Consider the following 24727-nt stretch of genomic DNA (forward strand, 5'->3'; position numbering starts at 1 on the left):
GTATGCATGACCCGGTTCTATTCCCGGTTTAGTTCTCTTCATCGCTCCCAAACACTGCCAGTCATCTGGGATACATCAACACATAAAGCATGTGAATGTGTGATTTAACTAACATATCTATTATTTACATTAACATTTGATAAGTTAATAATTTAAATTACTGGCTTTTAATATAATTTTTGTGATATTTTCTTAAGTATCAACATATGAATTATTATTGTTAGTGGTTCATTTTAGTTATGTAAATATAGAGTTCCAATCGATAGATATTTTGTGAACCAGGATTGGTTCAACTTGAGATAGGTAATCTTAGGATTAAGGGTGTGTAAATATGGGAGATATGTTTAAAATGACTCAAGAATGAAATTAGAGCTGGTAGAATGGACCGATTGGATCTTGAGGGGTTCTTGGCTTCAATTGCAAGACATAATCTGTCTTGAGGCTGTGAAAGGTAAAAATTTGAGGAAAACTAGTCTATGGTCTGAATTTCTTTATGAAATTGTATGTGAAAGGTTTGGAGTGTGGCTTTAATATATGACAAAGTTTGGTAGGGATCTAAGCATGGTTTGAAATTTTGATATTGATGGATATTCGATGTGTGAGTTGGGGAAATTTTGGGGATATTTTTCTAGGATATTCAGAATATATAAAGAAATCATGGAAATTATTAAAAACATGAAAATTTTTAATAAAACTTTATGGATTGTTAGAAGCCAAAGTGTACATGTAAGACTCAAAAACCATAGCAAGCAACTATTTATATTAAATAAGAGAAGATTTTGAGACTTAGGGTCTGTTTGGTTCACAATCAAGATTAGAATTGGAATCAGAAGTAAAATCCCTTGGAATCAAAATTGGAATTGGCTATTCCCAACACCTGTTTGGTTCATATGGGAATTGGAGTCAGATTCCAATTGTTGTTTGGTTCATTTGGTGTCGGAATCATAATCAACTGAATTTTTTCCGTTTTGTATTAGTTTATTAATATTTTATTGTTATTGTTTTAATTTTATTATTACTTTAATAATATTATATAATTTATTATTTTAGGAATAGTTTATGAATATTGTATTATTATTATTTTCATCATCATCATCTTACTATTACTTTAATAATAATAATTTATTATTTTACTAAATATTTTATCAATATTAGGGTTTGGGGTTTTTCGTTAGGAGTTCTTTACTTTTTGAGAAACTCTGGAATGGGAATCCTATTCTAAAGGGGAATTGGAATCCCATTCCACCAAGAGTGGGAATTGGAATTCCGTTCCAATAAGTGATTTAAAAGGTGTGCCTATGCGCTCAGGTGAGGCACATTTTAGGGTATGGGCCTTGCCTAGGCCCTAGGCACAACACTTTCAAAAGGTATCCACCCCCGGACCCCTGACCAAGCCCCTCGAGGTAAGTCCAAACAAATCCATGTTAGGGTCTTAAATTCTTAATCCTTACACAAAAATAAATGATTTTATAGTGTTGATTGTATTTTAAGAAGATATTTTACTAGGATGAATGAATGAACAACATTAGCAAATAGGAATAAGAATTTAAGACCCTAAGTCCCTAACATGGATTTGTTTGGACTTGCCTCGAGGGGCTTGGTACAAAGGTGGAAAGTAGAATCAGGAATGCAAGATGTTTTACATCACATTAGCTATTTGAAATAATGCAATTGAGGAAAAACAGAGATTGTGGGCTTTACATGCTTGAAAATGTTTTATATGTTTGGTTTTATTTTTAAATTTTCGTTTGAATGTGTTTTACATGTTATATTTATGTATTTTAATTTTAGATAATAGGTTTTTTAAAACATTTATTTTAAAATTTAAGTATATATGATTAATATTATGTTTAATATTTTCTGATTTTTTTTTTGTTTTTTTGAAATTTCTGACATTTTTAAAATTTTTTGGCACTTTTGTATTTTGCGCCTTGCTTCAAGAAAGGCATGCGACTCACCTTGCGCCTTGCGCCTTGGGGGCAAATTTCCCCTTGTGCTTTTTTTGCGCCTTGTGCTTTTAAAACACTGGTTCCAACCAAACAAATAACTTGAATTGTAATGGGCCTTTCTGATTCTGATTCTAGGCACCTATTCTGGGGAACCAAATGGACCCTTCAATAAGTATTTCTCTCACTGTCTCCATTTTAGTCTTTAGGCATCTTATCTTCTATACACATATTTCTGCTTGCCATTTTGACTTATGAAAGATGACCATGACTATATTTGCAGAGCTCGCTATGAGGATGCAAAGTTTTTCTATGAGATGGACACTAATAAAAGGTTTTCTGAATTCAGAAGTCAGTTAAAGGGGATTTTGTTTCATGTAAGATATACCATTTCATCCAATTATAACTCTTGCTTCATGAATCTTTTGAGGGTGAGATAATTCATTAGTTTTCGATGGCAATTGCTCCTTGGATGCATACCTTCACTAATTTCTTCCACATGGTTCTGCGGTGGTGCTTTTCTGCTTTGGTATCTTTTTTTTTAATTTTTGTTTTCAAAATAAGCAGTCAAAAGTACTTTGTTGATGTGTGTATAAAGTTGTACACTGTAGATGCAGAGACTCAGAGACTAAGATCATTCTATGTACTGCCTTGAATCAGATGAGTTTTTTAACTCCTGCATTGAAAGCAAAATGAAAATACTTTTGCTGGATTCGATTTCCAACCTATTTTTAACTCCTGCATTGGAAATACTTGACAGAATACTTTTTTTTTTTTTTGCTGGATTCGATTTCCAACCTATTTCATGCCTTTTGATCTGGATAAGAGATTCCCAATTTCAGGACAAGGAGGTCTGAATAATCTGATTCCAAATCTGTGAATGACTTTGTCCTAAGAGCTAAAAATTGGTTAGCTATCCTGCCTTCGAAAAGTCTGAAATAGCTACTGTATTTTTTGGACCTTTGACAATGTAAACATTTCTTTTAGCAAAAAAAACAAAACATTTCTAAGAATTGGGCTTGCAAAAATTGTTCTGTAGGTTCCCAGTCTAACACTAAATTCAATTACTATAAGAGGGCCTATTATACAAAAATTTTCTAAATTTTCTTCCCTCTTTTCTCAGATGTTAGCCCTTGTTTTTCATTAATTCATGGATACTATTAACTTGTATATTTCTCATGAAATTGTCTGATTTTTTTCAAGAAAAAAAATCTAAATCCCTGAATGATTAACTCATTTGCTGTGAAAATATTTTGTCTTGAGTGTCAGATGTAATTTTGGAAATCTAGAAAAATTTTTAAATGCTGATGAATATCTGTATTTTCTTCTTAATGGAAATTTAACATAAAACAGGAGAAGCTTGGAACAATGCTGGACAAAATGATGCGTGTCCAAAATATTGTAACCAAACTAAGTTTAGCCATGGGAATTGAGAATGATACACTGCCAGCTGTACAAGAAGCTGCATCACTGGCTATGTCAGATCTTGCTACTGCTGTCGTTACAGAATTTACTTCCCTCTCTGGAATTATGGCCCGTCATTATGCACTAAGAGATGGCTATTCTGAACAGGTTTTTTTAACTCAGACTTTAGTGCATTTCTTATTATTATATATGTTAAGCATTCTTATGGCGGTGGATCTGCTGGTTGGGTCATTTAGTGAAAAGGTTTAAGAAGGAATCCTCCACATGGCAAATTAGTTTGGGGCCCAAAATGTCCCTATAAGTTTCTCTCCCTATTCCCTATTAATGTGGCAATTATGAGTCTGAAAATAGTTGGAATAAACCCCACTTTTTAGGCAGATTTAACATTATAATATCAAAAATTTCAATGGCCAATGACCTGCGGAAGACACCTTTTTTTTGCTGGTAAGAAGAAAAATTCATTAAGATGAAAAGAAAAACACAAATACAACTTGGTGATGAGGCTTCACCTGTTGAAGAAGCTAGTAAATGGTGTGTAGGGACTGATGTAGACTTGAAGATCATGCAGGTGGTTGGTCCAGATGGTCTCCTACTCAGTGTTTTAAAAGCGCAAGGCGCAAAAAAGGCGTAGGGGCCAATTTTCGCCCGAGGCGTATGGCGCAAGGCGAGGCACATGCCTTTTTGAAGCAAGGTGCAAAAATACAAAATAATGCTAAAACAATGTCAGAAAATTCAAAAGAAACCAAAAAATGCAAAAAAATATTAAACATAATATTAATAAAAATAAAGTAAATGTTTTAAACAATCTATTATCTAAAATTAAAACACATAAACATAACATGTAAAGCACATTCAAATGAAAATTTAAATATAAAACCTTTTCAAGTAAGTAAAACCCACAATCTTTTTTTTTATCTCAATTGCATTACTTAAAAGTAGCTAATGTGATGTAAAAACTAAAACATATTGCATTCCTGATTCTACGAGCCGCCTGTGCCATGGCCCTTGAGGCAAGCCCAAACAAGTCCATGTGGGTCTTAAATTCTTAGCTATCACACAAAAAATAATTATTTTATGATTTTAATTACTTTTTAAGAAGATATTTTATTAGGATGAATGAATGAACAACATTAGCAAATGGACTTGTTTGGGCTTGCCTCGAGGGGCATGGTATGGGGATCCAGGGATGGAGCCCTCGGCCCAGCCACTAGGTTCAAAAAAAGCAAAAAAGAGTGGAATTTTCAAAAGGCGCATGCCTGGGCTGAGGCACAAGGTGCACCAGGCATGCGCCTTTTGAAAGAGCTGTGCCTAGGACTAGGCAAGGCGCATACCCTAAAATGCACCTCGCCTGTCCGCCTAGGTGTGCCTTTTAAATCACTGCTCCTACTTGATAGATAACTCAGATTGGCCACATCATCCCTCAAAATATACATCAGCCCATGGACATTGAGAGGCTGTACAGTAGGGATATACAAAACAATAAAAGAGATCCAGCATCAATAAAAGAGCTATACTGGATTGGAACTCTCTTTCTTATGCTTAACCATGGACATAATAGTCCTTTTATATTGCCCCTAAACATATCCATACCTGTATATTTATTTTCAAAGATGTGTATATTTCTTTCTCTCCACACTGTCCAAGTGATAGAAGCAGGCAAAATACTCCAAGAGACCTCTCTACTGCTTAAAATTTCTGTTTCTGGCAGGCAACATTGCTCCCCAAAACATTGTAAGCCCAGAGTCCATAAATGGTGACAGAACTTTATAAAAAGGTGGCTTGAAGATTCAAAGAATTCACTGCCATTCTTTGAAGGTAAATAAAAAAAGAAAATTCATTAATATTGAAAAAAGAAGATGCAATCAAGATGAGGTGATGAGTAATCACCAAACAAAAAAGAAATAATACAAGGAGAAGAAAATTACATCAAGACCTTTCACCCAATTCCAAACAAGCCCAAAACTCAGGAATAATTAAAACTCAGTCCAGAGTGCTTCTCTCAATAACTGAACATTACTCCCTGGAGCCTTGCTTTTGAAGAGTCTTCTATTCCTTCCCTTCCAAATCTCCCAACACACCACAAAAGGATCACGAGACCATGCTATTTTTACTTTCTTGTTCCCATGTAGAATTGGCCAGCATGCAAATCTCTTTTGGGCATCTAGGAGATCCTCCAATGATGCCAAAATGTCTGAAGAAGAAACCCTAAATGCAAGATGAAAAATCTGCACTGTACTAGAAGATGAAGAACATTTTCCTCAGATTCACTGCACAAATAGCATCTGTTTGCAATTTGTAGCCCTCTTCTTTTCAAGTGATTTTGAGTAAAAAAAATGCTGTCCAATGCAATCTACCATGTGAATGCTTTCACCCTAGGAGGAACCAGGTTGGAACTTTCCACTTCATTCTAGCTAAATGATTATCATAGGATTTCACTATGAACACCCCATTTCTGTACTACTTTCCCCTAAATGCCCCAAACATTCATTCAGCTCCCAATCAAACAATGACCTTCAAAAAGTTGGACACCACACAACCTTACCTTGGTTAACTTGAGAACATTCCTCCAGCTCCCAGCCCACCAAATTTTCTTTCCATACATACTTTGTTCCAATTCACCAAATGAAACTTAAGATCTATCCTTCCAACCAGCCCATAAGAAGTCTTTTTCTTTCTTTATTTGCTTTGCCACTATTTGACCTGATCTGGCAGTTCATGAAGCAAATCTCCCTATTTGACACAATCAAGGCCTTTTTTCCTATACCTACATATTTGCATACATATGTACATACATTCATATATACGTGCTTACATAATGTGTTCGATACCTGAATTTGATCCCAAGCCAATCTAAATCTGATGGATAAAGTTCAATCATAATCCAAATATTGATGAGTCAAATTTGGATCTAGGTATATTCAATTTGACCTGATCTGTTTGCAGCACCTATTCTAACCTCTTTCCATGATTCACTATTTCTTTGTCTGAGGCATCACTATGGTCCTTTACTTCGTGTAACTGTTTTCTGTCTAGCAGGTTGCAGAAGCCTTGTTTGAGGTCACACTTCCCAGGTTTTCTGGGGACCTTATTCCAAAGACTGATGTAGGGATGGTTCTAGCAGTTGCCGACAGGTGAAGAACAAGTTGATATCTGTATTTTTTTTTCCCATCCTTTTGGGTTCCCTGTTTGGCTAAAAAACATTTATTTGTTAATGTTCCCCATCTCCAATTTGAAATATATACTATTTTAGTATGTTGATTTTAAATTTTCTTGGCTGTTGTACAGTTGTACTTCCCACATTGTTTTAGTATATCAGAAATGCATGTAGAAAATAGAATTTTATTTCAATAAATTAACAAGGGAGAGATTGGCAAGGATATCGTCCATAGAATTACAGCAGGATGGGAAAAATGGAAGGAAAATTCTATAAAATTATAAGGCCAACTATGGAGCAGTCAAGTAGAGTGTTGGGTAGTTAATAAACATGTCCAAAAAATGAATGTGGCAGAATTGTGTATGCTGAGATGAATGAGTGGAAAAACTATGAAGGATAGGGTTAGAAATGAAGTCATTAGAAGGAATCTAGGAGTTGCTCCAAATATCCAGTACATGATAAAATGAGAGAAAATAGACTAAATATGGTTTGTCCACATGCATAGAAGACCATCAGCAGCAGCTGTAAGAAACAATCTTTTGCAAATTGAAAGGGGCTAGAAAGGTGTGGGGTAGACCAAAAAGGACATGAGCCAAAGTAATAAGAAATGATTTAAGCACTCATAATTTAACAATGGATATAGCATTAAACAGAATGCTATATAGATGGGATAAGGCTTGGATGAACTTACAATCTCTTGGTTGACAAGACTAAGGGATCTAAGAGACACATACCAATGCTGTGAGTTACTGCTACAACTGTACGAGTTTATCTAAATTTCCTATTACTAATGAATGGAAATGATGATGCTAATCTTTAGCATATTATTGGAATCATCATTTTCTTTGTTGTTGTTGTTGCTATGATTATTAACATTGATATAATTGAGACAGTGTTAGAAAGAAAGCCTATGACATCATTAAAGAGTGATTAAAATTTACCAGCAGTCCTAGTTAGTCTGATAAGGTTTGGTACTGCAAATGTGAAAATTTTATGAGCAGTATGTATGCATTTGGGGTGGAAGCTAAAACAAATAGTTAAGATTTTCATTTACATCATCAGGCAAGCCAGGAAACTGCTATACAAATCATGTTCCAATAATCCACTTCGGCTATATTTTAGATTTAATAGACTACATATTTAAGCTTGTTATGGTTAACTAAGCTGTTTATTGTGTTTAATAAGATAGTGAAAGAAAAGAAGATGCTTCAGAAGGGTTCAGCACTTAACCCTTGTATGGTTGAACTGATCATAGAATTGACTAAACATACCCAGTAGGAATTTCCATGGTGCATGTTGTTTGCGGATCAATAGAAAACTCTGTGACCATTTACAGTACTAGGTGCAATAATTTAGAACAACAGTGAAATTAAGGAGGATGTTGCCCAAAATTTTCTTAATCTTGCATGGTAAAGAAAAAGTTAGAGGGTGATTTCAAAAGGCAACTATTGTAGTTAGGAAGAAGATGGGAGAGTTCGTGGAGGTAGGCTGTTGGAGAAAAACTTTAAAGATTGAAGCTAAGGAGCTCCTATTTGCGGAACAGAGATTAAAAAGTCAGCTGATCTTGAAAATCAGGGAAGCAAAGAAAGGGATGGTGCTGTTAGAAGGTTTGGGGGTGATTGAAGGGCTCAAGGAGTTTGTGGAAGATGCAAGTAACAAAGGCAAACAAAATAGCTGGAAAAAGTTTCTCTCAGAAACTGGAAGAAGATTTGTAGTAGAGTGTAAGAGAAATTCTAAAGGCTTTTTCATTTCTTTGACAGGATTTTTTGGCAAGGGTAAGAAGCAGATGGTCTGTTTCCCAGAGGGAAGGAAAAGTCAGGGCTGGAAGGCAGTTCATGGGGTATTATGCGAACTGCTGAAATGGTTGAGTGCCACAAGAGAAGTAACAGAAAAAAGGAGGATAATCAGTTCTACAGAGCAATAATAAGCAAAGAGACTATTATAGTGACAGCTGGAGCAGGTAAACACAGAATGGGAGTAAACCTACAGAGAGGAGATTGGGAAAGTAAACTTATAGTTAAAGCTTCAGCTCGGATTCTAGATTGGAGGAAAGTTGCAGATTTGTTAACAGCAAGCTTGAAGTTGAAGAGTATGTTTATATTAACACCCTTTGAGAAAGACAAGGCTTTGCTGGACTTGGTTGAGAATAGAGTAGAAGCTGAGGCATTAAATATCCAAACTGAACTTGGGAATTTCACAATATCAAGATGGTGCCCAGTATCAAACTCCAAAGATTTCTTTGTTGAAGATGGAGTGCTGGTGCATCTCTTAGGCCTCCCCTTTTACTTGTGGAAGCAAGAAACTACTGAAGCCATTGCTCTGATGTGTGGAGGATCACTAGGAGGTGTATTTTGGGGAGATCTCTTTTCAGCTTCCATTTTATTTAATGGAGTAAAACCTGAGGAGATTCCTCGGAAGATAGAGGTGCGAGTTGAAGGACAATTTTACTCAGTGTGGCTCGCTTCATCCATTGAATCTGAGCTTTGGAAAGAGGCTAGTAGGGAGGGATATGAGAAGGTTGAAGAAGAAGAATTGCGTGGCAACAAAGGACTGGATGGTTCAAACAAGAATAGCACTTTCACTAGAATGGAAAAACATATGCTGGAGAAACAAGAAGGTAGATTTCAGGGGGAAGGTCTGATGCGTGTAGAAGAAGGAAACAGTCTGGAGGGCGGCTGGACCGGTTGTAGCTGGAGCCAATATGGCATTATTAAACAAGGAGGTGGTTCAGGGAAGAACCAAACCGAGATTTGATAAAATCAATCAAACCAAGTGGTGGGCTGATCTCGCGTGACCCTTTTAAAAGTCACGTGAAGCTGCAGGTTGTTAAGAATGGGCCAAGTAATGAACTAAAGCCCATGATGAGGGAACTAAATATTAGTAAAGGCCCAAACGGGTCAGCGGGCCTGACCCAGTTACTTAAAAAGGTGCGTGAGCCTTAAAAGACTCACGTGACTGGGGCGAGACCTAAGGTAGACGATAGAAATTGTCTATCGTCGTCTTCCTCAAGCTATTCGACCGCTGCGAAGGACCTTTCCCAGGCCGCTGTTTCGAAGCTTCCTACTCAGTCGGCTGGTTCTCTACAGTGGCTTCCAGTGAAAAAACCTCAACGATCATCTCCTGATCGTCGTAATCCGCGCTCGATCAAGAGAAGTAATCCAGATAAACTCGACTTGATTCTCTTGGCAGTATCGACCTCTCTCAAACCAAGGATCTCTTTGAAGATTGCAGTTTAAACACAGAAGTGCTATTCCTATAGGAAGACGCTTGTGGCTCTTTGACAGGATTTCAAGCGGCAGCTCCCTGCCCCCCGGCAGGTTGTACTTCAGATAAGGGTTGTATGGGTTCAACGGCTGTTACGGAAGTTGCACAGGGGACATCTACTCCAACAAACAAACCCTCCTTTGGACTGCAACATGCTCAGGTTATCTTTTTAGAGGATCAGAACTCATTACTGTCGTGCCACGCAGAATCACCGATCAGGGGGCAACCTTTAATGGTAGCTTCTGCTGCACTGGTTAATACAGACTTGATTGAACCTAGACAACTTCCAGAGATCAATCAGTCAGGGGAACCAGGCCTAGATTCAATGCCTCCAATAGCAACTTCTGCTCCTGTTCCTATTCTACCAGTTCCCTTTGATTCAGGTACGCCTGTGGATTTGTTTTCTGGTACTAACAAGGGTCCTATGCCTGAAACAGGTACTTCGGCTTCTCAACCAGAAGGAATGGCCAACGGAGGGAAGAGTGGGGCTGCGGCTAAGGGTTGTGGAGAAGAGGAGGGGGAGGTCTTATTGAAAAGGAAGCAGGAAGAAGAATTAGAGAGAATTTGGGAGCGGATTTGTGCTCTCTTGGAGGATTATAAAGAGAAAGAAGAGAAAATGGAAGGTACCCCTACAAAATTGGAACAGAAGAAGGAAGATAGAGAGTGTTTGAGAAGTGATAGAGTAGATAAAAGTAGGAAAAAAAAGAAAAGATCAGAGGTGGAAAGACTAATATCAGATATTGAGGGTGATATTGAATTCAACGGCGGAGGGGAAAGAAGAAAGGGTCTCAAGTAAGGGTGGGTGAGGGTGTTTGAGAGGGTTTTCTAATATTGTCTAATGAAAATCATAAGCTGGAATGTGAGGGGTTTAGGAAGTGCAAGGAAGGAGATGCTTAGAAGAGAAAGGCCTGATGTTGTTATTCTACGAGAGACAAAATTAGAAGGGATGGATAGAAGATGGGTTAGAAGTGTGTGTAAATCTAGAGGGATTAGTTGGGTTTCAACTCCCTCTTGGGGAGCTTCAGGGGGTATAATTACCTTGTGGAAAGAAGATGTTGTAGAAGCAGTTGAGGAATTAGTAGGTAACTTCTCTGTGTCTTTGAAATTCAAAATGGTGGAGGGTGACTTTACTTGGCTGCTAACCAATGTTTATGGGCCCAATAATTACAGAGAGAGGAATGAATTGTGGGAGTTGTATGGCATTCAAGGTTATGGGAAGGTCCTTGGTGCTTAGGTGGAGATTTTAATGTTATTTGGTTCACAATTGAGTCAAATAACCCTCATCAATCCATCACAACTAGTATGAGGGAATTTAATGATTTTATCAACTTTCGTGAGCTGAAGGAGATTCCTCTTTTGCAAGCCAATTTTACCTGGTCCAACTTTCGGGAAAACCCAACATGTTCGAAGTTAGATAGATTCTTGTTCAATGAAGCCTGGGAGAACCAATGGAGGGGATTGATGGCTAAAGGGTTACCTAGAGTTACCTCGGATCACTACCCTATTCAGTTAGGAGAGGAACCCCTTAGACTCTAGGCCTAGACCCTTTAGATTTGAGAATTTGTGGTTGTCTCACCCAGACTTTGTAAAAAGTGTTGAGAGTTGGTGGAGTGAAGAGCTAAGGGGGGTGAAGTGGAAAGGAGTTAGATTTCATAAAAAAACTAAGAAGTTTGAGGACAAAATTGAAAGCTTGGAACAAGGGCCATTTTGGGAGGATAGAGGATTTAAAATCTTCCTTGTTGACTCAGATTGAAGAATTGGACAAGAAGGAATCACAGAGGACTATGAATGCACAAGAACGAGAGTTGAGGTGGAGTTTAAAGAAGGAATTAGAAGAGGTCCTGTTGCGTGAAGAGATCTCATGGAGGCAAAAATCAAGGTTTAAATGGATCAAGGAAGGAGATGGGAATACAATTTTTTTTCATGCGATGGCCAATGGGAGGAGGGAAGAACTTTGTTGCACAACTTGAGATTGATGGAGAGGAAATCTCCTCTCAAGAAGAGATAGTCAGATGCTTTGTAGATCATTTTAAGTCAATTCTGAGAAGACCTCTTGATTGTAGGGTGGAAGTGGATGGTCTAGACTGGCTAAGTCTTTCTGAGAGGAAGAGATCAGACAAGCAGTTTTCTTGATTGATAGATCTAAGGCTCCTGGGCCAGATGGATTTACGATGGCCTTTTATCAAGATTGTTGGGACATAGTTAAAAATGATTTACTTGAGGTCTTCAGGGAGTTTGTGGATAATTACGTTGTTAGCTCTAGAGTTAATGCTACTTTTGTAGCTCTTGTTCCAAAGAAGGCTGTCGCTAAGCATCTTAAGGACTTCAGACCAATTAGCTTGATGACTAGTGTTTACAAAATTTTGCTAAGGTCTTATCCTTGAGGATCAAAGTGGTACTCCCCTCTCTAATTAGTCAAGCTCAAGGTGCCTTTGTACAAGGGAGACAAATAATAGATCAGATTTTGATAGCTAATGAATGTGTGGAGGAGATGAAGAGATTAGGTAAAAAAGGTTTTGTCTGCAAATTGGATCTTGAAAAAGCCTACGATTTGGTGGATTTGACCTTCCTTTTAGAGGTGCTAAGAAAGTGTGGGTTTGGGAAAAGATGGTGCAAGTGGATTAAGGGTTGTCTCACTTCTTGCCATTATTCTATCCTTGCCAATGTAGTAGTTAAGGACTTCTTCCTAGCTTGTGGAGGCCTAAGACAAGGTGATCCACTCTCCCCCTTTTTATTCACTCTTGTTGTTGATGTGTTAACTAGATTGATTTCAAAAGCAGATAGGGAGGAGGTAGTGAGTGGTTGGAGAATAGGAAGAAATAGTGTGCCTGTAACTCACCTTCAGTTTGCAGATGATACTATAATCTTTTGTGAAGGAAGTGACTTGAGGAAGGTTGGGAACCTTAAGAACCTTATTAATTTTTTTGAAAAGGCCTCAAACCCAAAAATCAACTTTGAAAAAAGTTGTGTGGTGGGAATCAATATGGATGTTCAAGAAATAGAGGCTATTGTAGGTTGCTTAGAGTGCTCCACCTCATCCTGGCCCTTAACTTATCTAGGCCTTCCCCTAGGAGCTAACCCAAAGGAAAGCCAGTTTTGGATCCTTGTTGTGGAAAAGTTTGGAAAGAAGTTGGCAAGCTGGAAAAAGAATCCATGAGGAATCCCTATCAGTCTCTGAGCTCTTATTGCTACTTGATTCTGTTTGGCTGGACCCACTCATTTCTGGTAGGAGGATTTGGACTTTGACTCCGAAAGGGTTGTTTACTTGTGCTTCTTTCTTTAATTCCCTTTGCTCCAGTTCCTTTCCTCGGGCTTTCCCAGTTAAGGAAGTATGGTCTAGGCCTGTTCCCCCAAAAAAAGTCGTGTTTTGTTGGGAAGTTTACTATGGTAAAACCAATACAATGAATAACCTACAGAAGAAAAGACCTTTCTTGTGTTTATCCCCTAACTGTTGTATTTTGTGTAAAGCACAAAATGAGGACTATTACCACTTATTGATTTCTTATCCTTTTGCTGCAGCCATTTGGAATTGGGTATTTGATTTGTTTGAGTGCAGGTGAAACTTGTCAGCTGAGGTAAATTTGTTGTTTTCCCCTTCTACCTTTGTGTGGACCACAAGAAGAGGGAGAATCATGTTGAAGTGTATAAGAGTAGCTCTCCTTTGGACTATTTGGGAAGAGAGAAATTCTAGAATTGTTTAGGAGAAGAAAAGAAGCATTCTTGAGGTCAAAGAGTGTATTATTACAAGAACTATGTTGTGGTTGAATTCCTTAAAACTCTTTGAAGATTATTCCTTTGATGAATGAGGAATTGGTTTGCAGTTGCCCTCACTTCCTCTAGGAAGCCTAGAGTTCAAGTAACTTGGACTCCGCCGATGGAGGGTTTTGTTAAGTTGAACTTTGATGGGAGTAGTCAGGATAACCCAGGACCGTCTGGGATTGGTGGTGTACTGAGAGATGAGAACAGCAACATCTTTGCCTTTTTTTCGGAACCGGTGGGAATAGTAGACTCTGTGAGGGCTGAACTCCTAGCTGCGGCACAGGGGGTATTGATTGCTTATCAACTTGGAGTGCGAAACTTGATAATTGAAGGAGACTCCAAGGTGTTAGTAGGATGGTTGGCTGACCCAGGTACTGTCACTTAGAACTTTAAGGATATCTTAAAAAAGGTCAAATGGCTATTGAGGGGCATGAAAGTTAGAGTTCAGTGGTTGGGTAGATCGGCCAATGCCTTGGCCGATCATCTTGCTAAACAAGGGGCTACTCAGGTTTCATTGTATTGGGCTTCTCTGTAATTTTCTTTTTCCATAGTTTTGTTCTTTAACTAAAGGGTTGATGGTCTCTTCCATCTCCCCTCCTTAAAGGGAAGGTAGCATCTCGTGCCTCTCCCTAAATTGTACCATCTTTGGCTTTGATTTAATAAATCTAATAATTCACTAATAAAAAAAAGGAGGATGTTACCCAAAGAATTAGAGCAGGATAGGTAAATTAGAGGGGTGCATTATGAAGCAGAGTGTTGTGCAGTCAAGAAAATATATGTTCAAAAAATGAGCGTGGTAGAAACGTGAATGCTAAGATGGATGAGTGAAAAAACTAGAATGGATAGGATCAGAAATGAAGCCATCTGGAGGAACCTAGGAGTAGCTCCAATAGGTGATAAAATGAAAGAAAGTAGACTAAGATGGTTTGATCATGTGCAAGGTGTAAAGTTTCGATACACACAAACAAGTGTATCATGTATTTCGGTGCTTAATAACTTTCTTTTTAGTTTTATTTTTTCAAAATTTCTTAAGGGGGTTGGTTTTAGGCATGTCTAGCCCTTAAAACCACTCAAAATCCGAAATACCCCTTATTTGGGGTATCAAAGACTTGGCGATATGACTTGTTTATTTCTCTCTTCCTAGGCCCTTGCATAACAACATGAGTAACTGTTTGCCAAAAAAACTTGCCTCTTTTACTAATCCCTCTACCTTACCATTGCCAAAGGAACTCTAAACTTTGCTCAGGAACAACCCAACTGTAACCAATTAGGTTGAGAAAGTGATGCCAAATGTTCGTAGTTACTTGGCAGTGGATGAGTAGATGATCAACTGACTCACCATCACTAAGGCAAAGGCTGCATGCACGAACGAGGAGAGAGATGTGATCTGCCTTTATTCTTCTTCTGAAGGAGGTCGTAAGTTTTCATTCTCTTCAAACAAGCTTCCCATATGAAGTGCACTAAGAGAAATATGAGGGACCCAAATTTTCTTGGCTGAAAATTGGGAGGTGTTCTGCTCATCTGCAACAAGTACCTTAAAAAAAGACATAGAAGAGAACATGTCAGTGGTGTGGGGTCCAAATGCAAAAGTCAGGGGAAAGAGGGGAGATGTAAACCTCCTTGAGGGTATGAAGAAAATCTACAACTTTGTTGATTTCTGTTAGTGTAGGGGTATTTCTGTCTTTATACTTATGTTGAGGTTGCTGATCTGTAATATTATATTAGAACTAGTGTCCCTCACTTAAGTAAGGGCACATGTGTCTTTTCCATTATGTTAGTAATATAAAACATGTCTGGCCGAATGGGAGAGGTAATTTTTCTCTCATTTAATCCAGACTTTTCTTCTCTCATTTTCTCCTCTTTTCTCTCTCTTTCTTTCTTCTTTCTTCTTCTCTCTTCTTGGCTGTTATCAGACTAACAGAACTCAAGGGTAGGCCGAATCATAATAATTTCCACATCCCTTGGGGGTCTTCTGAGGTTTAGGTTCCAGCTGTTTTGAGTGAGGGAATACCACAAGAGGAAATAAAGGCATCTTGGTTTAGGGTAAGGCTAAACAATCGGGGAAAAGAGGCTTCCAAAGTTGACTCTCCCCACCACCAATCAGTCCAAAATTTTATCTTATTTCCATCCCCCACTTTGTATTTGATGAAAGAAAATAAAATTATCATAGGAAGAAGTTATTTCCAAGGGTTAGTATCTTTGGCCCAGTTTAAGTGAGTTTTTTTATCCAATCCATTAGCATGCTCCCCATATTTACTGGTGATGACTGCAGTCCAAGGAGCATTAGATTCAAGAGGAAATCTCCACAAGCATTTACTAAGAAGAATTGTGTTCCTCTCTTTGATACCCAACCAACCTCTGTCCTTTGGCTTATCTACTCCCAACAAACAAGATGACTTCAATTTTCACCCCGACCATCCCATAGGAAGTTGTGTTGAAGCCTTTGATTCTGCTGGGAGAATTTAGAAGGGACTTGAAAGGTAGAGAGGTAATAAATAGGAAAATTCAGCATGGAAGCGTTTATATGTGTGAGCCTTCCCCTTTTGAGAGAGTTTTTCTTCTCTGAGACAGTGAGACCAACTTCTTCCCACAGTTTTTCCAACATTGGATTCTAGAAGGCTTAACATTTAGGATTCCCACCAAGTGGTGATCCCAAATAGGACATGGGGAAGCTGTCCACTCTACATCCTGGCACCTGAAGCCTTGACACCAACTCAAAACATTGAATACTTCAAACCCTTTCACCAGATTTAAATCTGTTCGCCCATTGAATAAGCTGATTGAAGATATCATCAGCTACTAGGGTGAATAGCAAGGGGGATAAAAGGCACCCTTGCATGAGTCCACAACCAGCATTAAAATAACCTTTTGGTTCCCTGTTTATCAATAATGAAAACCAGGCAGTGTTTATGCGTCCTTTTATCCATCACCTGGCTCGCCTTGTTGTCTTCTCAAGGTCTAGTTTTATAACCACACCTGGCTCGCCTTTTTGTCTTCTCTCTTCAACACATTCATTAGCTACTAAAATGCTATCACCAATTTGCCTTTAACAAAAGCATTTTGATTGACTGAGGTGATTTCTCCCAACACTTCCTTTAATCTTCCAGCCAACACTTTCGTCTCAATTTTATAAACACTTCCTACCAAACTAATAGGTCTGAAGTCCTTAGTCTCCAAAACACTTTCTTAGGGATTAGAGAAATAAAGGTGGAGTTATCCCCCCCCCCTCTTGTTCTCAGGCAGTAGGTGCCTCATCCGCACAAGGAAAGAAAATTCAATGGAGGACGACTGTTGAAGAGAACTCAATGATCCCTGAAAAGCCGAACTCTTGATACAATAGGGACTCGCAAGGGGACTCTAAAGATGACTCAGACTAGGAGGATTTGAGAGATGTGGAAGAGGATGAAGTGGATCAGCTGTCGAGTATAGACAGCCTTGACTCAACAAAGGCCTGTAATTTCAGAGACATCGAGATCTTTGGAACTGAACTCCTCTTTAGTGAAGAAGCTAGTACGGAAGTTCTAGAACTACAGGAATAAGGGGATGGTGACTCTACTGCGGAAAGTGGGATGCCTTTAGATGATTCTCAGAGATAGGAGAAAGTAGAAACAAGTCAAGAACAAAGGCAGGGTTGCGGTTTTGAGGAGATGGATTTCCACTGCAAACCAAATGTGGAACCACTTGAGGAACAACTCCCCTCAGTTGCACAGGTGGTTACTGAACCTGAACTCGAACCATCAGGGATTGTACTTGGAGTGGTTGATGGAGACTGGCATCAGGATCAGGGAGTTTCTTCCCCCCTTCCCCTCACTCCAATTCTTTCTTCCTCCCCATTTTACTTTCAAAACTCAATTAATATTGATCCTTGTTGTAATCCTCGGCCTTTGGATTTTGCAGATCCAGCCGTTGAAACTTCACCGATGGTGGATAATGACCCTTGTGCGGCAGGAAAAGAAGATGGGGGAGGAGATAAAGACAGGGAGGGGGAAGTAATCCTAAATGTGACTCAAGAGAAGGAATCTGAGAAGGAAGAAGGGGAAAATGGAACTATTGTAGGAACAGAAGAAAAGGGGAAGGAATTTAGTGTGTTAGATGAGAAAGAAGATGATTGTAGAGAACCACCCAAACTAAAAGGGAAGGAACAAAAAGAAGCTAGAGGAAAGTTCACCAAAGGGAAGGTTTATCTTAGAAAGGAGGTAGGAGATGACAAAGGGAGAATGAATGAGGTGGAAAAGCTAGCCTGTGGAGTATCCTATGAGAAGACTGTAAATAGGAAGAGGGAGAAAAAGAGAGGAGACTAGGACTTGGAAATAGTAAAGGGTCTAGAAAAAAAGTGGAATGAAAATTCTTTGTTGGAATGTAAGAGGGTTAGGGAGTGCAAAGAAGGGGGAATCATCAAGAATGTGATAAAAACTGAGAGACTGGTAATAGTCATGCTCTAGGAAACAAAACTTTCGGATTTGGATGGAAGATGGATAAGAAGTATCTAGAGGAGCAGGGGTCTAAGTTAGTCTTTTACCCCATCTTGGGGTGCCTCGAGTGGTATCCTTACAATTTGGAAGAATGAGGAAGTTGATTGTCAGGATGAGTTGACAGGACAATATTCAGTATCAATAAAAGCCAAGAGGATGAGTGATGGAAGGGATTGGGTGCTGACTAATGTGTATGGCCTGAACTCATATAGAGAGAGAGGGATACATTCTAGGGAGAGCTAGCTGTAGTTAGGGGCTTTTGGGAGGTCCATGGTGTTTGGGAGGGGATTTCAATGTGATAAGGTACACAAATGAGATAAACAACCCCAATCAGTCCATAACAACAAGTATGAGACACTTCAACTCCTTGATTGAGTCCCTAGAACTAAGAGAACCTACCTTGTTACAAGCCTCTTTCACCTGGTCAAATCTTCAGGAAAGTCAAGTGTGCTCAAAACTGGATAGGTTCCTTTTATCCATTGATTGGGAGGAGCTGTGGGGAAACGTAACACTGGAAGCCCTTCCTAGAGTAACCTCGGACCACTACCCCCTAAGTCTCTACCAAGAATACCTTATTGGAGGCCCTACACCCTTTAGATTTGAGAATATATGGCTGGAAGTTCCAAACTTTATGCAAAAGGTAAAAGATTGGTGGTTAGAAGGTGGAATAAGGGCCAGAGAGAAAATGGTGAGATTCTCCAAGAAGTTGAAAAGATTGAAGGAAAAGGTCAAGGAGTGGAACAAAGAAGGATTTGGAAAACTCGAGGTCATAAAGGAGGAATTAGCCAAGAAAATAGAGGAATTGGACCAAAAGGAGGCCCGTAAAGAGTGTGGGCCGGAGGATAGAGCTTAAAGATGGAATTTAAAAGTGCAACTAGAGATCCCGAGGAAGGAAGAAATTTCTTGGAGACAAAAATCAAGGTGTAAATGGCTTATGGAGGGGGATGGAAACACCAGATTTTTCCACTCCCTAGCAAACGGGAGAAGGAAAAACCAAATCTCCAGTATAGAGGTGGAGGGAAGAGTAGTAAACTCAAAGGAGGAAATTGAAAGGTGCTTTGTGGATCATTTCAAGTCAATCCTTGCCTCCTCTATTGAAATCAATTTGGAATTGGGAGAATTACAGTGGGATAGAGTGCTAGAATCCGAAGTTGCCTTCTTACAAAAATCAAGGTGTAAATGGCTTATGGAGGGGGATGGAAACACCAGATTTTTCCACTCCCTAGCAAACGGGAGAAGGAAAAACCAAATCTCCAGTATAGAGGTGGAGGGAAGAGTAGTAAACTCAAAGGAGGAAATTGAAAGGTGCTTTGTGGATCATTTCAAGTCAATCCTTGCCTCCTCTATTGAAATCAATTTGGAATTGGGAGAATTACAGTGGGATAGAGTGCTAGAATCCGAAGTTGCCTTCTTAGAAAGAGCCTTCAGTGTAGAGGAGGTCCATGAAGCAATTTTCTCGATGGATAGATCTAAAGCTACGGGGCCAGATTGTTTTTCAATGGCCTTCTATCAAGATTGTTGGGAAATCTTGAAAGATGATTTAATGGATGTCTTTGTTGAGTTCTATCAAAAAGGGAAATTCTCTCTAGGAGCAAATGCAACTTTTATTGCTCTAGTGCCAAAAAAGAAAGAGGCCAAAACCCCCAAGGATTATAGATTGATAAGTCTTGTGGGTAGCATGTATAAGATCATTGCTAAAGTTTTGGATGGTCGGTTAAAGACTATCTTGCCCTTTGTTATTTCTCAAAACTAAGGAGCTTTTGTAGAAGGGGACAAATAGTGGATCAAATCTTAGTGGCAAGTGAATGTGTGGTAGCTAAGAAAAAACAAGATGACAAAGGTTTGATTTGTAAATTGGACCTAGAAAAAGCTTATGATATGGTAGATTGGTCATTCCTATTGAATCTCATGGAAAAGATGGGTTTAGTGAAAGATGGAGATTGTGGATCAAAGGATGTATTAGCTCGGTACATTTTTCTATCCTTTTAAATGGGGTAGCAAAGGACTTCTTCCCGGCTAAAAGAGGACTAAGACAGGGTGATCCCTTATCCCCATTCTTATTTACCTTTGTTGTTGAGGTTTTGAGTAGACAAATCATCAAGGCTGACCAAGAAAATCTGTTCAAAGGTTGGAGGATTGGTAGTTCAGAAGTGGTGGTGTCTCATTTGCAATTTTTTTATGATACAATTATTTTTTGTGAGAGTTTTGATGAATCCAATTTGAGGAATCTGAAAAATTTGGTGGATAAGTTTCAACAGGCCTCCAAACTAAAAGTGAATTGGGGAAAAAGTTGTGTAGCTAGAATAAACCTAGGAGAGGGGGACATCCAAGCCATGGCAAATTTGCTAGGCTGTGAAGTGAAAAGCTGGCCTTCTAGAATACCTAGGGTATGCCCTTGGGGGGAAACCCGAAAGCTAAAAGCTTTTGGAAGCCAGTTTTAGAGAGATTCAAAAAGAAGTTGGCAATGTGGAAGGGAAGTTATATTTCCTTGGGGGGGAAGAATCACCTTGATAAAATCCACCATAGCAAATCTGCCCACTTATTTCCTCTCCACCTTTAAGATCCTGGTGAAAATAGCAAGGAAGTTGGAGAAGATAATGAGGGATTTTTTGTGGGAACCTGGTGATGAAAAGAGGGATCATTTAGTGAAGTGGGAGCAAGTCTATAAACTTAAGGAGCAAGGTGGCCTAGGTATTGGGAACATCTTAAAGAAAAATATGGCCCTCCTAGGGAAATGGCTGTGCAGAAAATGGCTAGGATGCAAAACTAGCCTCCAATACAGCTCCAAACTAGCCTCCAATACTACCAACCTTTCTTCAATTTATCCATTTTGATGTTGGGTATGGCAATAAAGTTTTATTCTGGGAAGACCTTTGGATTGGGGATTTGCCTTTTAAGGGTAAATTTCTGGACCTCTACTCTTTATCAAACCTTAAAAACAAACTTGTTGCTAGGGTTGGCATGCTTTCAGACTTGGGTATCTCTTGGGACTTTGGCTTCAAAAGGGGGCTGAGGGAAAATAAATGTGAGTCCCTTTTGCTTTTGTTCTCAACCCTTGAGAAGGTCTATTTAGACCAAACTACAGTTGATAGTAGAGTTTGGTCCCCAACTCCTGATGGTTTATTCTCTTGTGCCTCTTTCTTCGGTTTGCTCACTCACTCTGATTCTTTGGGGGTGAACTTCCCAGTGAGAGAAATCTGGTGTAAACTGATCCCTGCTGAAGTACAAGCCTTCTATTGGGAAGTGTTCCTAGGGAAGGTAAACACTTGTGATGTGCTACAAAAAAGAAGGCTAAACAAATGCCTCTCCCCTCATGTGTGTCCTTTGTAAGGATTGTGGTGAAACCCTACCCCACTTACTCTTATCCTGCTCTTTTGTTTCTTGTATTGGGAAATTGTTTGTTCTCTCTTTGGATGCAGATGGGCTCCCCCACAGGATGTGGTAAGTCTATTCAGCCCCTCCTTCCTGAGGCAACGGAAGAAAAGAGGAAAGTGCTTATTGGAAGGCAGCAAGAGCTACTGTGGTATGGACTGACTATATGGGAGGAAAGAAACCAAAGACTCTTCTCTGAAAAAAGTAAATCAAAGGAGGAAGTCACTGAAGCCATAAAAATCAGAACTGCACATTGGGTGATGACCATGGAACTATTCAAAAACTTCTCCACGAATGAGATTCGAAGAAACTGGACTGAAGTAGCACAAACAGATGTACCCAAAGAAGTTGTGAGAGCGGAATGGAAGCCACCTGCACTGAACAAACTAAAACTAAACTTTGATAGGAGTTCCTTTGGTAACCCGGGAAGGGCAGGTATAGGGGGGGTGATTAGAAATCATCTAGGTGAAGTTGCCGCACTCTTCTCAGGACCAATAGGTATTGGTGACTCAATACAGGCTGAATCTCTGGCTCTACTTCAAGGTTTAAAGATGGCTGAGTATATTGGAACAACAGATTTATATATAGGAGACTCACTACTGGTCATTTCTTGGGCTAAAAACATCACATCAGCACCTTGGAAGCTCAAATTTATCTACAGAGAAATTGACATACTTGCAAGGAGGTTCAACTCTCAGTTTGGTTGGGTCAAAAGGACTGCAAATGGGTTGGTGGATACCCTAGCAAAACATGGGGCAAATAGACCTACCTTGTACTGGGCAGAACTGTAACTGTTTCTATGTGTTTGTAGATTGGGTTAATGCATTACTGCAACCTATAACTATTGTAATTCAATATTTCTCTGTTATTAATAAAAGTCTTTTTTGCTGATAAAAAAAAAGGTGGAGTTATTATCCCATATAGTTAGGACAAGGCATGGATGATGACGATTAATAACTTTCCATCATTTCATTAATATCATCATAAATTTTTAAAAATCTTTTTTTCTAAAAAAACCATCAGGGAATTGGTGATTGGATAATTGGCTTACTATTTTGATATGATTCACTCAGTCACTATTAAAGTGCATGCAACTATAAAAGAGGATTCTCAATCTAATCAGAACATATAATAAAAAAAAGACAAGTCAAAATGACAATTACATGACATATTCAATGGCGAGAAGAGTGTAAAAGACTAAAAGGGAGATAGAGAAAATACCTACTAAAGTCTCTTAATTTTCTCATATTCAATTTATATAGTTCTTTGGTATGGTTTTTTGATCCTCAAAAAATGTAATTATTGATATAACCTCTGAACTTCCAAACAAACCCTAGAGGAATCGCCAGAAAGAAAGGGAAAGAGAAAGAGAAAGAGAGAAGGGAGAAAAGAGGAAGAAAGAAAGAGAGAGAGACTGGAATGCTGCATAGAATGAATGGCCCATCTCCCCAATCGATTAATATTTATAACTTTCTAGAGTCAAGTACAAAGACACTTATGGCCCCTGATTAAGTTTGGAGCACATAGCTAGGACTAGCCTGTCCATTTCCATATCCATAATATTAAAATGTAACAAAAAATGAAGAAAAGACTAAAAACTCCTCTGATTAGTCGACTGCTAACAATTGTATTTTATTCCTTCAAGGTTTGTTAACTAATTCCATGTCTCTAATTCTCTATAAAACTTTGCTCTTTAGATTATCCCAATATCTTAGTGACATCAGCAAAATATCTCCTAAATTTCCCCATCTCTACATAGCAAATGTTCACTGATATCGAAATTGTGAACCATGATTACAAGGACAACATTTTCAATATCTTCCTTCTATTTTCAAAAGCTTTTTCTTTGTTTTATACCATATGTTTAACTTTTTTAGCAACTATTGAAAGATTCATTAAAATAAGGGATCTGCTATTGTCACTCACTTTTTAGCTCACCCTACTTCATTCTGCAGAAGTGGGAGGACTATACTGAGTTTAGAAAAGTTAAGGCATGAATTAATAGGCTACTTTATTAATTATATGTATCTTGTAATCCTACCTATATATAATAAATTAGAGTTGGGTGTAGTATGGGGTTGGCTACATGAATCCTGTTTCACCAATCCATTCTATTTAAAGCCATAATATAGAAATATAATTTTTTTGAGAACTGTAAGGTAATGTATTTCATTAATAACAAAAGGGGAGAATACAAAAGGCCCCTGTACAATGAGACTGTACAGCAGAAATAGACAGAAAATCTCAGAAAAGCCAGCCTCTGAAAAACAACCCAACAAAAAAACTATGATCTTCTTACAAGAAGGAAACCAGGCTCAAAAAAAGAAGAAGTGATAGAACATGATTGGCTGGTTGCATATAGAATTGAAAAAGGCATAAAATAAGAGAAGCTAGTGGAGGAGTTCTTATAATCAGTGGTATGTTGGTGTAAAGTTGCCATAAACAAAGGATACATTGAATAGTCAAAGTTGCATTGTTTCTTTAGAAATCAAAGATTGTAATCTCCTTTCTTAGTCTATCTGGCCAAACTTGTACTTTTTGTAAAATAAAAGACTATAAACTCAGTAATCAGTATCATTCTTCTATGGCATGGTTGTGATCTATATTAACTTATGAGATTGCATCAATATCTTAAATTTTGAACATAATTTTTCTTCGTGGACTAGTCAGTGCTTAGGCTCCAACTGGTCATTGCATCAACTATTCATCTTTGATCTTTCTTAATTTCTTTACTCTTTCTTCTTCTTGTTCTTTTCCTTCCCTTTTCTCTTTATCTCTTTATCTCTTTCCTTCATACAAATTGACTCGGTATCAAGAACATAAACTAAATGCATTAAAGAGCTTGCCAACTCATGTTGGTCAATTTAAAGAACTTCTAGTGTCATTGTTTATATAGTTGTCTATGTAGGTCAAGTTAGTAGCTGTGTGGATGGGATGGATGGTTGAAGCAGAGAATCCTAGGTTCTAATAAAAGAATTTAGGGATTTTTTATGATAATATGTACTAAAGATCATTAAAATTCAGTTTTGGGATTACATGTCAGATTGTTTGGTTTTGTAACTTTTTTGGTGATCTTTTCTTTTGTCTGGCATGCAATATATTTCATGAGATGCCAAAATTGATCTCACTATTTGGATGCATACTGAATATTCTAAGATTTTTCTTCTCGTCATATTTACCAGCAGTCCATGTTCATGCATTTTGGGCTTGTTTTTGGATTCAATTGATGTTGTTATAGTTTATAGAAATTTGCTTTACCTTTGTTGGGACAAAGACCTCGCTTGGTGTGCCGGTTTTGTTTTTTCATCTTTCGATCTCTTACTCAAGAGTGTTGA

The 24727-nt window shown here is 38.4% G+C and overlaps 1 protein-coding gene across 1 annotated transcript in view; it reads left to right on the forward strand.

Annotated features, from left to right (window-relative positions):
- Window positions 1-24727, forward strand: part of EDD1 (glycine-tRNA ligase) — a 169039-nt gene that overhangs the window by 117965 nt on the left and 26347 nt on the right. The window contains exons 26-28 of the mRNA XM_088895870.1: window positions 2230-2323; window positions 3300-3518; window positions 6408-6502. Of these exons, the coding sequence (XP_088751996.1) occupies window positions 2230-2323; window positions 3300-3518; window positions 6408-6502 (408 nt within the window). The remainder of the gene's footprint in view (window positions 1-2229; window positions 2324-3299; window positions 3519-6407; window positions 6503-24727) is intronic.

The sequence above is a fragment of the Nelumbo nucifera genome, chromosome 1 (genome assembly GCF_055504915.1).
Source record: "Nelumbo nucifera cultivar China Antique chromosome 1, China Antique-T2T, whole genome shotgun sequence".
In the NCBI taxonomy this organism is placed as follows: Eukaryota; Viridiplantae; Streptophyta; class Magnoliopsida; order Proteales; family Nelumbonaceae; genus Nelumbo; species Nelumbo nucifera.